We start from the raw sequence: 22,942 nt of genomic DNA, 5'->3' as shown, positions 1-22,942 counted from the left end.
GGAAGATTAGCCCTGAGATAACATCTGCTGCCAATCCTCCTCTTTTTAGCTCAGGAAGGTCCTGAGCTAACATCCATGCCCTTCTTCCTCTACTTTATATGTGGGACACCTTCCACAGCATGGCTTGCTGCGTAGTACCATGTCCGCACCCGGGATCTGAACCAGTGAACCCCAGCTGCCAAAGCGGAACATGTGCACTTAACAGCTGCGCCACTGGGCCAGCCCCAAAGATTAGGTATTATTATTAGCTAGCATCACATTTTCAACAAATGTTTACATAGGATTTTCACAATGCAATTTACCAGTGATTAAAACTTAGGAGGTTGTAGAACCCAATTAGATTATTCATTGTTATCAAAGTAAAAATAGCAAAAATATTCACAGCCTTTCAAGGACTTATAGCTTCATAAAGTACTGCTAGAGTTTATTGACCAAAGTTAATTGTTTTATTATTAAAAACATGGTAAGGTTTGCAACTAGAGGTCCTGAAACTACTGTTAACCAATCTTCCTCTTTTTGCTTGAGGAAGATTGTCCCTGAGCTAACATTTATGCCAATCTTCCTCTATTTTGTATGTGGGACACCACCACATCATGGCTTGATGAGCAGTGTGTATGTCTGTGCCTGGGATCTGAACCCATGAACCCAGGGCTGCCAGAGCAAAGTGTACTAAATTTAACTACTATGCCACCAGGCCAGCCCCCAAAAGTATTCTTAAGAGGAAATTTCAGAATACAAAGTGGAAGTTGGGAGATGATAAAACTGTCAAATATCCAATGAACTGCATAATTTAAGGCATATCAGTGTTCATTATAAATTGTTCATCAGTTTGAGAGTATATGGATATGGTTTAATGGAATATCTATTATTCCTACATGAGTTTAAATAACATATTAGCATAGCCAGTACCATCACTTCATCAAGGAAGCTTCTTGCAAAGATTTTTTTTCTGGATGACAGGACATTCCACATAGGAGTGAAGATCAGAAAGATTTAATGTCCATTAATTATTGTATTTGCAAAAGGAAAACTATAATGGAGACCTAGAGATAAGAAATCCTCACGTGAGATTGGAGGAGTAAATTCCAGTATTCTGGTAAAGTATTTACTGAATTTGTACCCACCTTCCACTCTGGGGGTTTGGGTTAGGAAAAAGCATTGGGAAGGGGGTACCTTGGAATGACTTTTGTAGGATAGGTACTTTTGAGGGAAAGAGTTGGATAGCCTTCTAATTATAACAAACAACAAAGGTGACAAATGAGGCACAGCCCCTGGCTGAGACTGATATTCCTGATCTCCTGATGTGTGCTCAGGGTTCAAGGTCTGACAAGCAGTCCAGAGGGGAAAGCAAGGAACTGGTTCAGCAGAATGAACATTAAAAATTGTGTCCTAGATGGAGGACTAACGTTAAAGCCAGACATTTGGGGGAGAGGCAGGAACAACCTGACTCTTCAATCAAAGAGAGTTATGGGACCAACTGAGCTGAGACAAAAGCCAGACAGAAAACTGAAGAATCCAAGTATATCGAGCGTGATTCGGTCAAAGAAAGATTGTTTAGAGTCAATCCAGTGCCTCGGTGGCTCTTCCCCATTCAGGCCCACATTTGCTGGGCTGCACTGGAAATATTTAAGCAGTTAACTAAGGCCAGAGTCTTCAATGATGCCTTCTCAGTCTCCTGGGTCAGATAATCATTGAGATAACACAAAGGATCCAATTGTCAAATAGACTCAGACGAACCAGAGAGCTTGTCCAGCGTGAAGCTTTTCTAAGAATTTCTAGGACACAAGTAATTGGGAAGAAGGGAGAGGGATGGGATTGTCAAATGGTTCCCTGGGTCCTTTCTTGCTGGTTCAGGATGCCCTAGGATCTACATTAACAAATGAAGTTTCTAAGTAATGCGTGATGCTACATTAATTACACAGAAGGGAGCTTATTTAGTCATGAAATATCTCCATTTTCTACTCAGATAGTTACATAGCTTGTGTGCTATTTTCCAGTAAGCTGTGCCCTTATCAATGCGTAAATTCCAGTTTGTTTACTATATGCAAGCTAAATAGACCAAGGACATTGTGCTAATATGGCTCTCACGATTGGATTTCTGTGCTACCAATAAGATCTAAGCTGTCTTTCAGCCTAGAAAATTCAGGCTTTCTGAACTTTTTTTTTATCTTCCCAACGCCTTTTGGCAATTTTAGTTCCTAAATAGCTGTTAATTCCCTATTGCCTGGCACTGCTGGGTCCTTATCCTTCCTTGGATTATTGCAATAGCCTCTAAACCTGGTATTCTGAGCTCGAGCCTTGCTCCTCCTCTAACCCATCCTTGAAATTGCCATCAAAATCAACATCTACATGTTGCGCACGATTCTATAGCAGCACTTTGAATTGAAAATAAAATTTTTTAAAAATACATTAATTTCTTTTTTTGGTCTACCCTGCTCTAGCCTGAATTCTGGAGACACAGTCTCTCTGGTAGTCATGTCTATTGGTTAAATGAATGTTGTTTATTGTGTTAAAAACATATTGTACTGTGTTTGGGAAAGGTTCAAAAGAAACAAAAATGAACTTAGTAACAACCCTTTAAGAATTTTATACTAAACTAAATTTCTCAGCAGCACTAAAGGAGCTCTTTTTATAGAATTCCTATAAGTTATGGAAGGCAAATTCATACATCGTTTCATGTAATACAAGACTAGTGCCAGATCCTTGCTTGAGAGAATTCAGCCATGGGAACATGGGAATGGTTAAGTATTCTTTGGCTAAAAACTTTGATTGGCCATGCAATGAAAAATAATCCCAGTTCAAGGGTTGAGGGGGCAACATAAGTTAGTGAATATTAGCCTTTCTTTAATTGAAATGTCACAAATTTCCTACAACATGTAAAATAGATATCCAAATAATTGGAAATGCTGCATACCTCAAAATAATAGAGAAAAAAATTGTATTAGGTTTCTTGTTGTTAATAGAACACTACTGAATAATTCAGACTGTAGATTTCTTTATAAAACATTCTTGGAGAAACTTTATAAAATATTCTTGCTTAATTCATAAAATTGATTTTGGAAGAAAGCACTGTTTTAACTAGTTTATATAACCCACATAATATGCATATTATATGAAAATAGTAATATGATTTAATATATTCTTATTTCAAAGTGTTTATTGAGAAGTAAAATCAATATCTAAAATTTCGATTATAAGGATAAAGCATCTTCAATGCACTTTTTGATAAGGAAATGTTTAATCTGTGTTTGGCAACCTTTATGTAATGATGGGCAATCACACATAATGTACAGGGAAGAAACAGATTTATGTTTCTAAGTCTAACAAACCAGGTCACATTTGGAACAAACTCTCCTGTCTAGAGCAGTAATTCTTATCAAGGGGTAAATTGCACTTAGATGATTAAACTACTGTTTCCTACGTTTTACAAAGACACAGCCTATCAAAGTCTATAGCATAATCAATTTACATTTCCTCTGAGAAAACTTTAGATATGAAATGTCATTTGTTTGGCAAAAGAACAATTGAAAAGAATCTCCATCCCAATTTATGTGTTCTTATTTCTAAAATATGGAAGTTCTACATTTAACTTCAATGAATGCAACATAACTTGGCGAACAGAAGCGTACATGGTTCTGTAATGAAGAACCATGAGAATATTTGGTTGTACACAGAATGATTAATGAAGATAAAACCAAGGTTATGAAATTTTATTTTTACTTAGTATATGTTTTTGAATCTCTGACTCTATTTGACATAGTAAAAAGATTAAATATGCAAAACTAATGTTAATTACCTCCTAAGCCTATACACAGCCAAGACTATAGGTCTCTTATTGGGTCCAACTTCCTCTTTGTCTATCTGGTAGAAGGTAAATTGTTAGTAGGCTGTAAGAGAGGAGTTACATATATACTATGGAAAATTCTTTCCCTCTTCATGTTTTTCTCTAAATTCAGCCCTGTATTTCGCTCTACTTTCCCCATCATGTAATACTAATTTTTAAGATTTCAGCTTCCTTTGAAGTTAAAGAATCCTTTGATTTTTTTCTACATTAAGAAAATATCTTTTTAATTTTTCAGCTTTATTGAGGTATAATCATCAAAATTGTAAGATACTTAAATTGTACATTGTGATGATTTGATATACATATATATTGTGAAAGAAAAATAACTAACATGCAGAGTAATTCAAAAATTTTAAAAAGATTTAATTGAATTATTTTATTTTGTTCTCACAACAACCTTGCAGTATAGGCTCCATTATTATTCCTATTTCAGAGAAGAGGAAAGAGACCTGCTTAAGTCAAGTGATTTGAAAATGGTTCAACTGGTAGGTAGAGTGTGTGAATTGCAGCAAGGCATTTGGCGGGATGTTTTGTCATAGGGACTTCAGAAGAAACCTGGTTAGCTGCAAATTTTGGTTTTATTACTTATTGGCAGCATGATGTTAGACACATTATTCAAACTCTTTAAATCTTAGCTTCTCATTCATGAAATGGAGATAATAAGTCACTTAAATCATAATATGAATAGAGGACAAAATGAGACATGCAAGTTAAGACCCTTAGCATACTGTCTGATACACAGTAAGTGCTCAATTAACGTCAGCTATTATCTCAAAAGTGGAGCTGAATAAGGGAGCTATCTGATTCTATTTTTGAAATACAGCTAATACACTTTTGAAGAATTGAAAAAGGATGGCACTGCTATTGATCTATGGGGGATGTTAAAAATAGTGTTGCAGAAAAAAAAAATGAATTAAATCATTGTATAGATGCTTGGTAGAAGCCATAGTCCCTCCTAAATAAAAATGCAAAGGTCCAAAGGTGAATGTGTCAAGCCCTGCCATTCCTTTCCCTGACTCTCTGCCCCAAAATACAGAACACTTAACTCATCTGATTTGTTTGAAAAGAGAAATGCCTTACATATTATTTTATTGTTTACAGAGACAGAACACTACCATAAGATATTGAAAATAATTTCAATTCAGGAAGTCATTATTCAATTAACTCAAGTACATAAATATATGTTAAGTTGCTGAACGTCCACAATGGAACGTCTCTTTTCTTCACAATAAAAAGGGTTTTTGTCTTTCTTATTTACTGATGTATTCTAAACACACCAAGAAAAGTACCTAGCATTTAATAGATTTTCAATAGTTTTTATTGAATTAATGAAAATAACAAATACATGAGTTTGAACTTATCTGTCTATCTATCTATCTATCTAAACCAACTCCCCGTTCATCACCTTAGATAGCATAGGATAAAAGAGAACCAAAAGTTCTGAGAGAAGATATCATCTGTAGTATTCCTTTCGTATTATCTTCAGACGTAGGTTTTTTTTAAGTTGGTGTTTGCATTTGGTATTCAAGTTCATATTGAAGTATCATAAATCCTTCCCAAGCCTTTCAATTTCATCAATAAGATAGTCAACATCTGTTTGTCTCGTAGCAGGATTAGAAAAGACCATTCGAAAAAAATTTACTTTGTCCCCACATGGCTGGTAGCTTATCATGGCTGTGCCTTCCTCTAGCATCTGTGCTTTAATCTTTGGAGCAATCTGTGTGTAAATGTAAATATTATTAAAAGGGAATTTTACAAGTAAATATGCTTCCACATACTAGATGGCTACATAACTATCATTAGCTTAAAATAAATTGCAGGCAATTTAAATCTGTCAGAGATAATTTTTAAGAAGCAGCTTAGTACAGAAAAAAACCAGCATTTTCTATATTTATATTGTAGCTCTCGCTACTCCATGATTCACAATTACCAAACTTATAAAATAACGCAAGTGTGCTAGAATGCATTAAAGAAAGTTGTGTGACGTTTTCCTTATATTTATATGGCAATTCAATAGAATTATCTAGGCAAGAGGTAAAATGAAATAGGGAATGGAAAAATAGTAGTATATTTTGGTATTGTAAGTTTCATTATTTGAATTATTATACTACATCTTGAGTTTTCCTACAAGGTCACTATTTTGCAGCAAATCATAGTTTCTTTGTAAATTTCACAGAGACACATTCCATTTAATTGTCCTGTACAGCTCCTAAAATGACATTACGCATGTGGCATTGGATCACATTAGTACATTCTTTGGTTATTATCTTACAGCAGTGGCACTGACATTCAGGAAAGCCAGAGCGGGACAGTCTACAACTACTCAACATGCCCCTCCTCAAAACTTCTGCTTCTGCTCATAGTGTATCTTTAAAATGCTACAGATGCCATCCATTATTTAACTTTCCCATAAGTATTTATATAATGGCAGCGCAGAAGTAAATATATATATACATATATTTATATATATATTTATCTCCTTTAATAGCCAGACATTTCACTTAATGTCCTTCCCTATTTAATATTGTAATTAATCAATATGGCCATAAAATAATAAATATTAGTTATTGCCCACAATATTTAAAAAATTTGTCTCATAGTTCCGCCTTGCCTTCCATCCAGGAACCTGTACAGAGTCCTAAGAGAGACAGCTGTCTGGTAAATGGGTTGTGTGGACCTCCAGGAGCCAGCTTGCTAAGTCTGTGTAAATACGTCCCTCACTAACCCTCAGCTGGTAGCAATCACTCTAGTGGAAGATAACATTGATATGTTAAGAAAAAAATTAAGAACTTCACTTAATACTTGCTTCAAACCATAAAATATTTAAATAAGGGGAATTATGCAAAGCAGAAAGCAAAACAAAAAAAAAAATCTCTATTTTCTCTTAGAACTTAAAAAAGAAGTAAAATTATCTAATGATAGAGAAAGTTGATTCCTTAAAACACTGGTATCGGTTTTGTGCAACTTATCCTAGGGCACCTCACAGTACCTAAGATAAGTGGTCGTGATATCAGTATAACTCAAAAGTTTTGGTATTATTATAAAATGTATATACATATATGATGAATGCTTAATATAGTTAAAAACTTACAATAAATATGGGTGATAAATAACATATAATGGTGGTGATTCTCTTTATTTTAATATATATTATTAAGGTAAAGATGAAATACCCCATTACCATGATATTCATTTGGATTTTTTTCAAGATCGTCATTGATCTGTAATAAAATCTCTCTCAGATTCTTGCTCAGATGACCTTATCATAAGTATTTCAAATCTGATAACACTTCTTAAAGTACTTCTTCTGTTGCTCTTAGAGATTATAATTATTTATATTCTTGTCTTCTCTCCCACTAAGCCTTTTAGCCAACTTTAGACCAGAATTCTGTCTTACTCATTTCATACCTCTAACTCCTAGTGGAATACCTGGCAAATATTAATTGATGAATGAATTAACCAAAGGGTAGGAAATTCAGCTGATTGCATATTAAGCACTCAATAAATGTTTTTCAATTATATAAATGATGACTGGATTAATGTGCAAAATGACTGATAGGTTGAGATTTCACTTGGCTCCATATGAGTATTAAACCAATGGCTTGGGACCACATGACCGCTAAAAACTAACCAATCAAACTAACCAGACACATTATTTAAAAGGAAATATTAGAATTAAAAACACTACACACACACACACACACACACACACACACTTACCTTTTGGAGTTCTTGATCTCTTTCAAAACCTTTTGGGATATGTTTAAGTCTTGGTGGGAAGTACCAGAAGCAGACATTGGTGAACTCAGGCTAAACCAAAGATAAATTTTATGTCTTCTTAAATCCCTACCTAATTCCTTAGTGATTTTATAAGCATCCTTAAAGCCCTACTTAATTTCTTAATTATTTCAGAAGTATTTTAATTAATTTAATTTTTGATACATTTAAAAATAATTTTTGAGGGCCTAATACATGTCAAGCACTAGATACGGAAATAAAAGAAATAGCCACTGTCCCCACAGAAAGCCCAGTCTGGCATGGGCTCTTGTTGTCTTTCCCCAACACCTCTCCTACCATAATTTTCCATGATTCCCTTATCTATGCAGGTTGTCCTCCCCATGCTCTGGTCTATTAATTTCTTCAAAGATCTTTAGCCATCCATCCCATACCCATTCTACAAAATATTTTAAATATTTTAATGATAATGCCAATTTTGTATTTGAGAAAGATCATTGGGGTTGGAGTATGGACTACTGATTAAAGGAAAGAATAATTGAAGAGAGAATACTAATAAATAAGATGGTATAGTAATTCAGGATACGGAGAGGACTTCACTAAACCAAGGGCTGTGGGTATAGATAGGAGGGTTTACATTTTCAAAATCTTCAAAGCATAGAATTGATCTTTGTTGGGCTTTCAAGATAAATTCAAGTTTTCTGGTTTCAGTGACTGGATGTCTTTCACATAGACAAAGAGAACTTACATTTTCCTCTCTGCAAGGAACTTTTCTACTGATTCAATCATAAAATTTAATCAATTAGAAAAGCTCCTTGCAGAGAGGAAAATAAACTATCAGAGGATGCATAGTATTAAAAACAAACCCCTTTACTTCTAGTTTCCACTTAAGACTGAGAGAGAGCTAACGAAAATTAAGACCATGCTGTAATCAGAGGAAGACAATTTAGAAGAGAGACAAAGCACCTTTGTTTCCTTATAGTTACTCTCATTAGCATAACAGTGATTGCCACTGGATAGTTGACTGGGCCTTGAAGAGGAAGACAGATACAATGCTAGCAAAATTCTCAATTTGTCATTAATATCTACTTAGCACCTTAATAACGATTTACCAAAGATGATCATACAATTTAAAGGAACAGTTAAATTACTCTTGATTCAGTGCCAGAGAAATCAGAAAAGCAAATATAGTCAAATAATTTTAATTGTCTTAAAAAATAAAAGGTTGAATAGAATCATCAAATTAAGGCTTTTGGACCCTTGGCTTGTAAGATATAGAACTTAAATGAAAAAGGTTTTAAAATCTAAATAGTTTGCATTTAGATCAAATAAAATATTTATGATCATTGTTAAGTATACTTTTAAAACTATCCCTTAGTATTAGATAGGGAACAGAGTCAGGTAAGAATATCCAGCAAAGAAAGTTTACATCCATTAAACGATCTCAAAAAAAACAAAACTAAGAGTCCTTACCTCTGCATCAAGCACAAGCTTAAAGTTATCTTTTTTCTTTAAAACCTTATAGAAGTATTTTGCAAGTTCCATATATCTGTTGATCTGTGCCTCAAAGCCAGAGGTTCCCTGTAATTTAAAAAAAGAATTAAAAGAAAGCTTCCATTGAAGTAAGTTTCTTTAAACTACATTGAAGAATTTCCTGAAATTTATTAAATTTATTTAAATGTACTTACTTTTAAAATGTGCTTATTATCTTACTAATAGCACGTGTTATCTACATCACTGCATTTTTGTTTCTATCTCCTTGAACTGCTTTTACTCCCTACTGTCTGTGGAACTTGAGGCAAGGTACTTAGCCTTTCTAAGTTTCAAAAGCCTAGATCTACAAATGTTTGCTAAATATTTTGACAGAAAATTTTTATCTGTCTGTTATGTAGAGCAAGTTTTTAAAAATTATATGTAATGATGTGAGGAGTAGGAAAAATACTAGGAACAAAGCCCTTGGCATACTTGTCGGGATAGTGTCTTTAAAAACTAACGGTTGCTGAGCTTCTGCTGTATCCTTGGCATGTGGTTTCGTGCTTATACACTTGGTCTAATTTACTCTTAGAAGAACCTTATGAGGTGGGGAACTAAGGCCAAGACAAACTGACCAGTCACTATCTCCATTCACCTTCTTTCCCTTGGTTATTTCTGCTTATGTCGTGGTTCTAAATAGCACAGATATGCTGATGACTCGCCTACTTATATTTCATCCAACACCTCATCTCTGAACCTCAGACATATAATAAACTGCTTATTCAAATCTCCACTGACAAGAGTAATAACGTCTCAAAATGAATTGCCAAAACTGAACACCTGATCTTTCTATACACACTGTTTCTTTCACAATCTTCCCAATCTCAATAATATAACGATTTTACCCTTTAGTTGCTAAGGCCCAAAACATTGAAGTGATTCTTATCCTTGATCTTCCTCTTTTCCTCACACTCCATATCTAATATTTTGGCAAATTCCACTTGGTTTACCTTCAAAATCTCATTAGAATCTAATATTTCTTATTGACTGCCATTATGCAGGCCCATTCACTCTCTCCTGCATTATTCAAAGTGCTCCCCAGCTGATCTCTTTGCTCCTGTCCATACATCTATTGTCCATGCTGAGGGTATGCAGTAACATTTATTCTAGGCTAGTATAGTGTAGAGCCTTTCCAACCGTATGAGGTGGTACTCCAGTGTGTTCTCAATACTTAAGCCTTTGTGATCAGAGCTGGCTTCACGGGCATACAGCCTGTGCAGTAACATAGGCCCCCATACGCAGAAGGGTTTCATGTTTAATTTAATGCTGTGCTGTCACTGTCCTGTAATACTTTAAAAGTTTATCTTGAACTGTGTTTTGTAAGTGAAGTCCAACGGGATAACGGATCATACATGTGAGCTAAGGTGATGCATGCAACATACATATCTCCCATTCCTTGCCACCCCATTCACACATAGCATTTACCGTGCACAATGAGCATAGAATTCCACTGAACTCACAATAAGTGGGAGCTCAGTGACACAAAATGCAAGAACAAGGTAAACATGCTGCATCTACAACTCAGTAAGCAGGGATACTAAGGGTCCCAAGAGGTCACACTTTCTGTTTAAGTCAGAGCTTATTGCCAACACAAACAGAAGGTGATGGAATTCTAAGAAGCATTAATAACTGAGGAACCCTTTCATATCTTTCTTATTCAAGTTTTGTCTTTTATTAACCAGCTCCCCCCACCCTAACCATATATGATCTCCTTGTTGTGTCTTAGACACAACAGGCATGCTTCTGTCTCACGGCTTTGAAGTTGAGATTCCCTTTAGCCACATTTCCCCTAAATATCAGCATGACCCCTTCTTCACTTTCTTCAGATTTTTGCTCAAATGTAACCTTCTTATTGACAATTACCCCCATTTAAGATTACAAATACTCACCCCCAGCACTCCTTCACTCCTTATCCTTTTTCAATGCTTGTTTTTCTCCATAGGAAACATATATATGAATCAAATGTGCGAAAAGTTTTGATTATATGACCATGTGGTCAGAAGCACCAACTCTCACAATATTGAACAAATATTGGTTTGGAAAAGGCATTGTCAATCTTTGAAATGCTTAAAAATAGGAGTGATTAAATATGAATGGACTAATTTCTTGAGATAACCACTTTATCATTTGATGTTATGCCAGATATTTTTCCTTGAGGGCAGTCTGTTTCAGAGGGAAGCTGTATGTAGTTGAAAAGAAGAAAAACTTGCAGAAAAGTTAACAGAAATTATTGATAAAGAATATTCCTACTCTTGATTCTGAAGAAGTGGTGCTAAGGATCTTTGAAATAGTTGGCATAGAGCTTATTACTCTCCAGGAATTTTCCATATAGAACTTTTGGCGGCATTCATGCCTATTAAATTGGCAATGAAAACTATCAGGACTTACGTCCTTATTGTGAATGCATCTTTAAGTTTCTTCATAAAAAGTCTACAGAGACTGAATAGTAAAGACAATAGCACTTCTATTCTGAACTATATTGGACTCTATTAGACCAGGTCCTCCAAAAAGTAGACACTAAGATAAGATTAAAGTGCAAGGATTTTCTTAATGAAAGTACCTGTGCGAAAGACAGGGAGAAGGAGCCACTTAGACTTGGAGGGCTATCAGACTGGGAATAAGTCTGACCCTAAGTGAAGGGGAAGAGGAAAGGTGGGGTAGAAGCATCTTAGACTGCCACCAAGTTTAAGGAAGATTTGAAAAGCCACTGGGGAGTCTTCACACCAAATCAGCTCTCAGAAGAGTCTCGTGTCTCTCAGGAATAGGAATGCCTCAGAATTGCTGCCATGCTCAGTCATTGGCTGGGAAAAAACTGTGGAAAGCATAGCCTTGGGGCAAATGCAATTATGAATTTAAGAGAAGCAGATGGAGCTCTTGGACAGTTAAGCTCCCTATAGCATTCTCATAGCCCAAACAGATTCATGTTATGAGTCTAAAACCAGTCCAACCCATTTAGAGAATCCATCCAAAAAGAAGCTTTTGCATTATACTTGAGTTTGCATATGTAATCAGTGTTTGAAGAATCTTGTATGTTTTCTTAACTTATTTTTATAACCTATCATAGAATATTATAATTAATTTTATTTATAAGGTACATAAATTTCATTAATGATGGCTCCTCTTTCTACTATCAATGAAGCAGTTATTGTGTAATTAGAGTAAACAAGGACAAAACAGAATTTTTTAAATTTATATCTCTAGACTTTGCTCTTAATGCCCATTATTTTGTAAATAATGCTGATGGAGGCTCACATTTCAAGTGTTTAAATATTTAATAGTCATAAATCATGCTAACAAACTTGCAAGTCAACTCCTTTTTAAGCCTGCCGTGGATATTTACCTGAACCTGATTTCCATTGTATAGAAATATTCTTTTCTGAGAAAAGCATTTCCATTTCACCCTATACTGAGTTTCTCTGTAATCTCTGCTCCCATTGAATAATAAATAAATATAATAATAAAATCTTTGTTATCTTTCCAGGAGTCAAATGCTTTCATTCTGGGGCAGAGGTGGGCAGAGATCTCTCTTTCCTCTACCAAAAGATTTCTTTGCATTGCATTCGGGAATAAACATAAGCTCTTTCTCTCCTCCTTTCCCTCTCTCCCTCTCAGAGTGGGTGTGCCAGCTTATATATAAGATTCCAGCTTCCCAACTTCGGGCTCCCTCTTCTGTAATATAAATCCCCTTTGCAAACGTGGGGTGATGTGACATGCCCTCCTCGTGTTCCCCCAAGGGGGAAGTGGGGTGTGGGAAATTGACACTGAGATATTCTGTAAGTAAATAATTGATCTTCCTCTGACCCAGAAACCTTATGTTTACTGAAGGATGAAATAAATACATATAGATACTAAAAAATCATCGGTCAAGTCTGTTTTATAGAAGGCCAAACAAGGTGGTCCAGGTACACAACTCTCTGAGGGTCTGGCTTAATCCATATCAGACTTGCTTATCTGTGTCTTTTAAACTGTAGGTAGTAGCCTGTAAGTGGGTAATAGAAACAATTAAGTTTTTCTTTCAATGAGATAGAGTAGAATAGAAAATACTAAAGAATTTCACAAATTATAGATTTTTTCCTGAAACTTTTGTTCTAATTACAGTGTGTGTGTGTGTGTGTGTGTGTGTATGTGTGTGTATGTCATTAGGCCACAACATCAAATGCATTTCTTACTGTGGATTGTGTTAAAAAGTCTGAATGCCACTCTTTTATTGCATGAAGGAATAGACGAACTATATGACCCTTTACATAATCCTTTACACATATAATTTCTTTTTAAAATGTTTTGATACATGTTGAGCATTTGCGAATTCAAGGATGAACCTCATGACAAGTGTCTAGGTACATATACTCTGATCTAAGCGAAGTCAAGCTATATGCTTTGACAGCTAAGCTATGGGAGAAATGCCAACCTCTTAAAAAACTGAGGAGGTTCATGAAAGTATTTACATAAATAAAGCTGTACAGAATCGGATTGAGGGATATTTGGATTATCAGTGTCTGAAAGGTCTACATAAATATTTGAGCTTCGTGCTTACAAAAATTTGAGCTTAGAAGATTTTTAAAGCAAGTTTAACAAATTTCCAAATTGGCTAATTAAAAATCTTCAGGAAAAAGAACTTGCAGAATGCGTATCTTTGAATAACGAAAATTATCAGTGACTCCTCCAAGATGAACTAATTGCCAATGTCTTCCGGGGTAACTGATTACATAGATTCCTATATCAGAGTGCTGATTATACACCAGGTTGTTGCTGGGTGATTTCCATGAAAAGTGATGTCTCTGGTTTTGGAGGAGTAGATTTCTAACAAAAGAAGAGACTTCAGATTAAATAATAGGGTCAGTAATATATTAAAGATGCTGTCAGTTCATGCCAAAGCTTTCATCTGCACAGAATCTAATGTCCATCTTTCTATAGAGGATTGAATTAGGAAGAGGGTGATAGAAATAGCTTCCTAAAAGCATGTCAATTATCTAAGTCAATAATTATAAGCAAGGAGCAGGAGATGCAGAACATGTCTTACTGTTGTCACAATCTTTGGAGAGACTCTATCTGCTGACCTTGACTATAAGGTAGATTGAACATTCGGGCAATAAAGCGTTCACATCTGAGAATCTATATTGATGTCAAGTAGCTTGACCTATTACCAATTCCAATCAGTAAAGGAGAAAAAACAGTTTTTAAAAAGAGCTGTAGGGGAGCCAGCCTGGTGGCATAGTGGTTAAGTTTGCACTCTGCTTCGGCGGCCCAGGGTTCACAGGTTCGGATCCTGGGCACGGACCTAAGCACCACTTGTTAAACCATGCTGTGGTGGCATCCCACATACAAAATGGAATAAGACTGGCACAGATGTTAGCTCAGGGACCATCTTCCTCAAGAAAAAAGAGGAAGATTGGTAACAGGTGTTAGCTCAGGGTCAATCTTCCTTGCAAAAAGAAAAAAAGCTGCAGGGCTGGCCCTGTAGCATAGTGGGTAAGCTCGGTGCACTCAACTTTGATGGCCCAGGGTTTGTGGGTTTGGATCCCAGGCACGGACTTACACCACCCATCAGCCATGCTGTGGTGGCCATCGACATACAAAATGGAGGAAGATCGGCACAGATGTTAGCTCAGGGCAAATCTTCCTCGCCAAAAAGAAAAACTAAAAAACAAAAAAACTGCAAACCAGTTTATATTCCTGCCAGATTTTTATCCCTGCAATTTGGTAGAGTATATAGTAATGGTGGAATATACCCCAATTTTTTCCAACTCAGTTAGAATTTTGATCTGAGAAATGAAGCTTTCCATTTGCAATTAGAAATATAGCAGTTTCCTTGGGAGATGTTTAGAAAAATAATGGGGCTGTAATTTGGGGCTAATAGAGCTCTAAAAAATTGGAATAGTCTATACTTTGCATCTGAATAAATAAGACCTAATAAAAGAGGTGGCAAATCCCTACCTTTGCTTTCCACATTAACCATAGCTTAAAGATATCCACATGTCGCCCACACTGAATAGTCTTATCCCCAGTGTCAAAGTCAACATTGTAGAGTTTATCAGGCTGGAAAAGATATCCAGCTTGCATCTGGTTGCAGGCTTCCAGAAGACCCTAAAAAAGCAATAATATACCTTACATGTAAGTCATATACATTTCACTAAGAAATCACAATTATTTATTTCAACTAAGTTAGCATTTCTACTTTACATGCACACCTAAATAGAATTTTGTTTATTCTATACAAAAATGTTAGGCGCTTAGAATTTTGGTATATTCAGTTGTTCTTAGGATTTATCTGGAACAGCAGGTGGTGTAATTGGATTAATATTTGTCTATTTTTCTTTAACTTTTTCAAAAGCATTGAAGTTTTGCTGCTCTTTTGAAATTAGGTGCCTATCATAATTTGAAGTTAATGAGAACTGAGTGCCTGGGTCACTTTAACTAAACTATCCCCTCAATCACCAATGTACGTGCCAGTCAGTAAACTGCTCTCATGGCCACAGTAGGTAGAGAACAAAGGAATCCGTTCATTTAATTTTGTGCTTTCCAAGCCATTTCCTCTCACCTAAAAGATGTTAAAAACATTCCTCCTCAGTGTTAAAGAGTGGAGAAACATTTGCTTTGGATGGTTAAGAAATACTCAGTAGAAGGAAGTAATCTTTTCCATCACCCCATTAAAGAGAGACTTTTCTCAAAGGCTGTGTGTTGCTACAGCACAACAAAGGCAACATCTGTGCGCACTGACAGGGTGTGGTTTAAATATATAACAAGCATAACTCTTTCTATAGGGAGCAAATAAGATATTTATTCTGTGTTTATTATACACCGGACATTTCACAAATATTGTATCATTTGATCTTCACAGAAAACTCATGACATTGGTACTAGTACATCATTTTACAGATTGAAGAAACTAGTACTTTAATGTGTTAAGTAATTTTCAAGGTCATATATCTACATAGTGATGGATTTGGGAGCTGACAAAAGGGCAGTTTGTCTTGGAGTATCTGGAAACCCAACTTCCAAAGAAAGGAAACTCACACTCTTTTTTAGGGTAGGCTATTGATCTAGGGAAACGACCGCAGTGTGGTGGGAAGCATTGTAGGATTTGGGGGAAATGGAATAGAAATGATACCTTGAAAAGGAGAGTACTTTATGTCTTATATCTTGGGTGTCCTATTTACACATGTAATTATTTTCTCTTTAGTCTACCTCAAACTCCCATTTTAATTTTTTGTTAGATAAGCGTTGGAGACTATTTAAAATAGCTAAAACAGTATAATCAATATGATTTCTGCCTATCCCTTCTAATGAGAAGATTAAGTTACATTTACTCATTAAGGCAACAAATATTTGTAGCACCTACAATCTGTCACACACTGCTGGGACAGTGGATTCGTGATAAGGAAAACGGTGGCAGAGCGTTGCCCGCATGAGTTTACGATCTGGGTTGCAGGAGGCTGGGTGGGTAAGCGTGGGGCTACTTCAACATATCATGGGTGAAGAAATCAGAAAAGACTGCAGAAAATTTGTATTTGAGCCCTACACGTAACGGTAGCAGAAATCTGAAAGTTTAATATAGACGTGTTAGCAAGGGGAAAGGGGAACAAACTCAAAAGCTTCTTAAAGAAAAAAAATGCAGCCACACTGTAGTTCCTGGGTACTGGACACACACCAGTGGGAAGGAAGGATTAGCTTGTTACCCTGCAGGCTTGGAACACAAGGCAGCTGCATTTTATTGATGAGACTCTGCTGTCATGTGGCCAACTAAGCAGACTCTGAAGCAGCGCTAATAGTTCCAGCCTAAGTTGGTGGCAATGGCCCAGACTGGGAGAGGGTAAAGATTCTCTTAGAACTAGGAGAGGTGAAGTAGGCATTACGTACTCAGGAGTAAGCTAGGAGTACCAGGTAAGGCAGTACAATAGGAAGACAGGCTATTTTTATATCCAAACCCTTTGGATTGCTTTTGAGTAAAGAAAAAAAGCTATAAATGATAACTACGTAAAATCTGTTTGCATTTCTGACAACTAAGTAGAGATAAGAATTCTCTCATTGAGCTTTAATTGCACCTCTCCTTGGAGGAGATCATGGGCTTATCTCCTTGTACGGCATCACCTTTACTATTGACAGAGATAAAGTACACAAACATAAGCAGAAAATAATTTCACACAACCCGTAAATTTGTGTTTTTTATGCTAAAAGTATATCGAAGTTACTCGGTTACCTGCACTTAAAAGAAGTTCTATTTTTGGTCCTACACTCTGAGATAACAAATTGGCCAGTGGGTCAAATTTGACACCTAGGAAATGTTTTGTTTTTTCATGGTGTTTTTAGGAAGTGGGGCATAAATGATCAGGTTTTCCACAGACCTTGTCGTCACTGTCTATTGTCTCATCCTAGGTCTTATGCACACATTGAGTTACTACCTGTGCTCCATAGTTTGATTTTGTGGCACCTCAGTTACCCAGTGGCCACTTGAAAATCAAGGAGGAAGGATCAGTGTTCCTCAGTAGGGCAAATTGTGGTACACTATGTTAAGTCAATGAGGCCATAATTATTTTGGTTTTATTAACATTCACAATGAAGCCAGTCATCACTAAGACATCCATTATGTCATGACTTAAAAATAGAGATCATTTACTTTTTCCCGGATCAGGATAGCAGAGCACTGAAGGGGGACACCCATGAGTTTATGTGGATTCCAGGTCACCGAGTTGGCCCTAGGTGATAAAATAGCTCCAGTGAGTACTCACAGTCTAATGGAAGGGAATAGAAGCCTAAGCAGCTTCTTTTGCTTTCACAAGCAATAGCCCAGGTCTCACCTTTCAATGCCACTGAGTTTATAGGAGTGGTTTCTGGACAGCAGCAATCCACCTCCCCAAGCTGCCTACAACAGGATACAAAGGACACGAGTTCTTATGTTAATTATTTCTTTTTAATTTGCATTGACTACTTTTTCTATGTGAAATTTATTTCAAAAGTTGATGAAGATTTAATTGCTATGCTAGATAATTATAAACTTGGCTATAATTATCCTACTTACAAGAACAATGCATTTTAAAATTTCCTCTTATGAATCCTCATTGTCTATTCATGACACAGTAAAGTTTTAGGTTTCTAATTAATTCAGACACCTTCTGTATAATTGCCAGAGACAGATAAAAAAAAGTTGGCATCAAATTTGGCAATGCTACAGAAAAATTAAAGTCGCTATCATATTATATAACTTTAAATTTGTCCAACTCTACTCAAAGCCAAGGAAATTTTTGCCCAACGTCACTGTACCAAATTAATAGCATCAAAAGTTTCGATTTCCTTAACAGTTATTAATTAAAAAATGTATATTAGAGTAATGGGCTAAATCTTTGGATTTCAAATTGGGTTTAGCTATTTTTTCACATTGATTTTCTACATTGTTGGTTGAATATGTGTAGAGTTTGGGACTTTTTAAAATCACTTGATACTAGTGTAGCTCTTTCCATGATCCTGTATTAGTCCATTTAAAATCACTTGTGCAAATAAGACTATTCTTTCTCTATATTTATTCATTATAAAAATTAGTTTACAGAGAAATTTTCGTCTTGCCCGCAATGCCAATTAAGAAATTTTAAGGATTGTTCACAGGATACATTTTTTCAAAAGGGAAATGATGAACCAGATTGAAAGATGTGACCTACTTACATCCACATGCATCCAGAGGTTGTGCCTCTCACAAATATCTGCAATGTCCTGGAGAGGGTCGAAGGCCCCCAACACTGTGCTGCCAGCTGTGGCAGTGACACAAAAAGGAGTCTGGCCCTGGTGATGGCAAAAGCTAAATCATTCTTACAGTCTCATGGAGTCCACAGGCATGTTAATATTGTTACTTAACCACTACATGTCTGCACCTCAGGAAGCCGGGTGACATTGCTGAAGGGCGTTAAGAACCTGACGACTTCAGATATTCTCAGGGGGCTGGAGAAAGGAGCTTAACCAGATGAAGTGCTATCCCTACCATCACGCCTGAGTTTCACTTATTACTACTTCTCCGTGAATTTATTTTCATAAAATAACACCACAAAAATAGAGATGACCAAATTCCTTTATTTAGGAAATAGTTTGATAACTTTTCTTTTGATATTTAACAGAAACAAAACTATTAGAGAAATACTGCACTGTTATTTAATTATTTCACTTCAATTTTATAAGGAATTTCCTCCATTTAGGGATTATTTTATTTCTGCTAGCAATTATCTTATCAATTGTTTTCCAATAATGAATATAGGTCAAGAAAATAAGATGCATTTGCATGTTAAATATGGAACTGTAGAACATACCTTTCTTTTAGCTTGTAATATATTTTTCTCTAACTCAGCTGGAATCATCTTTCCCCTTAAAAATGCAAATATACATTGATCTATTATGAGTGAATAAACATATTGATTCTATAAATTAGGAGAATAAATTATATGCAGGAGAAAAAATAGTTTTTAGTGTCTCTCAAAGGTATTTATTGGTTTATAAATAGGTGTTAGATAAATGCTCAGTTGCCTAAAACCAATGTTACATATCACGTTGTTTGAATTAAAGAGTGCTTAGTTTACTATTTAGTCATCTTAAAATTTGCATTACTTACTAATCAGAAGATTCTGGTCTTTCTAAGAAAGATAGAGAATGATAAAATTTATTTTTCTCTTTCTTTCTTCCTTTCTTTCTTTTTTACCTTCTTTCCTTTCTCTCTCTCTCTCTTTATAAAATAAAGCCCTCTTGACATCAAAGTAGAAAAATCAAGTATCCAAACTGAGAGGGGGTAAAGAGAGTGGTATGAATTCAGTTGGCCTCACATTTCTTCACAGCAAATTTCTGCGAAAAAACAAAAGCCAGTATTTTTCTACTTCATTTAGCTATCAGACTAAAGACCAGCATATCTGTTGATGATTAACTAGAAGGGTTCCTGTTAAAGTCAGGAATAGGATAAAACTGCTCACTTCCATCAACATTACAGTATTTTTTTCTGATGAAATAATCTATTAGGTAGGTAGGTGATAGATAGATAGATAGATAGATAGCAAATAAAATAGGAAAAGATCCTAATATTAGAAGATGTTCATTGTTTCAAAGGCCAACAATTTTTTTGTCTTCAAACATCATTATATTGATGTCAATATACTCGAAAGAGGGAACAGGTACATGGCAGTCCCACTTACATGAGACCATATTTAGTGAAGAAATTTTAACAATAGGATAGGATAACTTTGGTGCCTCTTAATAATTAATTCTAGTTAAAATTCATTGAAACTAATCTGGTAGAGTATTCTTGCTAAAGATTAGAATAATAAGAAAGTGGAATTTTAGTCTATGAAGACTAATAAAAATTTTTTATAATAATAAAATTTTTATAATAATTTTTTAAATTACTTAAAAAATTTTCTGATAAAAAATTTTGAGAATATATTAAGAAACATACCTTTCATCACATTTTACTTCAATTACATTATCAGTTCCAATACCAAGGATTGCGGCAGCTTTCTTTACTGAATAATGACCCTTGGGCAAAAATGAAAATGAGAAAGGCATGAATTTTCTGCGTTAAATAATCATTTACCCTAGGGCATTCGGGGCATAAAGGCATGACTTTGAACGGGTTTGTGCATGTATACATGTATACACACAAGTACAGGTACCAAGCTGTTTCCAGACCCTCATCATGATGCTTGTTGAGATGAAGAAGATTGTAGCTCTTCTTTCTAGAAGGCACTGTCACAGAACACAACTCTTCAAGTGCAGTAGGTGTATGAATATTCTAGTTCTTTGTATACACATGAAGACATGTCATTTATAGATTTAGTGATAATGGCCTCCAGGGAAATCCTTACATATTCAGGACAGCTCTCACTCTTGCATTACAAAGTTTTTTTTAAAAAAGAGCAATTCCTGGAGAAACGCATTCCTTCTTGTGATATTTGCAATACTTAATTCTGACTTTGACACCAACTTTGATTTCTTGCCTTCTAGATAACTATTATTTCCTTGTATCATTCTACCGGATATAAATAATATCAGTAAGATGGAGATAGTAGCAGGCAAAAGACAAATTGGCCTGGCCTATTTTTAGTTGCCAAGAAAAGACTACAGGTATGAGAGAAAAAAAATACAGAAATTTAAAACCCTAACCATGCTTTCATTTCAATAGAAAATACAGGTTAAATTTACATAATGGAATTTCGGCTTATTTACTCATTATATTTAAAAATTGTATGTCAAATGATGAAAACGACATTTGTAAACAAGCATTTTAAGTTAAGCTTTATAGTAAATTACATATGCAGCAGTGATCTCCCACTTGATAACATGCATATGTATAATGCTAATTTGAGTTCCGTAGTAGAAGCATATTGCAAACACAGGGACATTTCAAAGAAATCCTGTTTTTCCAGGTATTTTTATCTAGAATTCTAAAACTGGAACTACTATTACGCTTTAAGATTACAAGCACTGCTGTGGTAGAAGGAAAAAAGTGACCAGATTTATTAGAAGGATGAATTTTTTTAAAGAAGTTTTGATGCTCTGTACAAGATTGGAACATTAAAACAGACCCATCTGAGGATATATTGTCAATATCAGAAACATTCGGTTGATAGCCTAGTCTATAAAAATAAAGCTTTGTTTTCAACTGGTTTCTTTAGTCCCAACTGGAAAAATAAAACATTAATCACATTCTTGTTCTCTTCATTCAATGTTAAAGAGAACCATTAAATCTTTGAAACTTTTATGGCTTAATTTTTCTTTTTTTGGTGAAGATAGCAGAACGTTTTATATTTATAATCACATTTTTTTCTGTAGTTTCTCATATGTTGAAATTAAATTTTAATCCTGAATTATTGGTATTGCTAATCTAGAGAGCCTGTATTGACTGGAAGGTTGTTTTTTTCCCTTTCCAATATCAATAGATCCAGATAGAGAGATTACTGAATATATTTAATGAAAAAAATGAAGCTAACATTCTCAGTCTTCCAACTACTTTATCAGTTTATTTTAGAAGATTCTTAAAAGTTGGAAAAATCTGGACTTGACACTTACTTGTTCGGAAACAAATAATACGATGCCTGGAAGCACTGTCATGCCTTTTCTTTTTATCTCTGGATATTGTTTATAACGAGCTATTAATATACCATAGAGGTTTGATATACTCCCACCTATGGAAGAGAAACAGCAACTGATAATCTAATTTCAAAATCAGAAATATTCACTGAAATCATGACAACTTGAGAGCTTTCTGAAACTAAAGTGGTGCCAAATCAGTGATGTTATTTTTGAAAGATACTTCCTGAAAGTGCTGAGAGAAAGACCAGACAACACAACTCACAACTTTTAGATTTCTGGAAACTTTGTTTGCAATTATAACCAACACAATGGCTCGTGAACATTTCTGTCTCAAAGATAACAGTATGAGCTAAAATATATTTTGAGTGTCTCCTAACATGTAATTCATTTAGCATATAGAAATGATTTCTTGCTTTTTCTTACCAGGTGAAAATAATCCATCTCCCTCTGTTTCTCCCCAACCAATAATTTCATACATTTTCTTGAGAAGAATTGTCTCCATGACTGTAAATACTGGAGCTATTTCATATGTAAACCTATAATACATATATAGAAATTCTACTGTGAATTATATTAAATGGAAGAGAATAAATAACATCATTTCCTAAATAAGATTTTGTACATTTTTGTATTCTGTAGCAGACTCTACAAGAAATAGTTAAATTTTATATGCTCTGAATTGCCCCTTCCAGATGAAGTTTATTAGTTCTAAGAAGAAAGTTTCATGCTTTCCATTGTCTTGTACAGTAGCTGGGAATTTTTTTCCCAAGAAAA

General features: G+C 35.1%; 1 protein-coding gene across 1 annotated transcript; it reads right to left on the bottom strand.

Annotated features, from left to right (window-relative positions):
• Positions 1-5,144: 5,144 nt before the first annotated feature.
• LOC103565807 (glutamate decarboxylase 1-like) lies at positions 5,145-22,674 on the bottom strand. Its single transcript, XM_070630338.1, has 11 exons — positions 22,592-22,674; positions 22,145-22,260; positions 20,532-20,611; positions 19,402-19,456; positions 18,767-18,883; positions 17,908-17,972; positions 17,727-17,805; positions 15,047-15,196; positions 9,053-9,160; positions 7,565-7,654; positions 5,145-5,561 (listed from the first exon to the last, which is right to left on the bottom strand). Exons 1-11 carry the CDS (start codon positions 22,668-22,670, stop codon positions 5,388-5,390), a joined length of 1,113 nt encoding a protein of 370 aa, XP_070486439.1. The 5' UTR covers positions 22,671-22,674; the 3' UTR covers positions 5,145-5,387.
• Positions 22,675-22,942: the final 268 nt, after the last annotated feature.

The sequence above is a fragment of the Equus przewalskii genome, chromosome 7 (genome assembly GCF_037783145.1).
Source record: "Equus przewalskii isolate Varuska chromosome 7, EquPr2, whole genome shotgun sequence".
NCBI classification, from domain to species: domain Eukaryota; kingdom Metazoa; phylum Chordata; class Mammalia; order Perissodactyla; family Equidae; genus Equus; species Equus przewalskii.
Note: the sequence above shows the minus strand (reverse complement) of the source record. Positions and strands in the feature narration are given on the sequence as shown.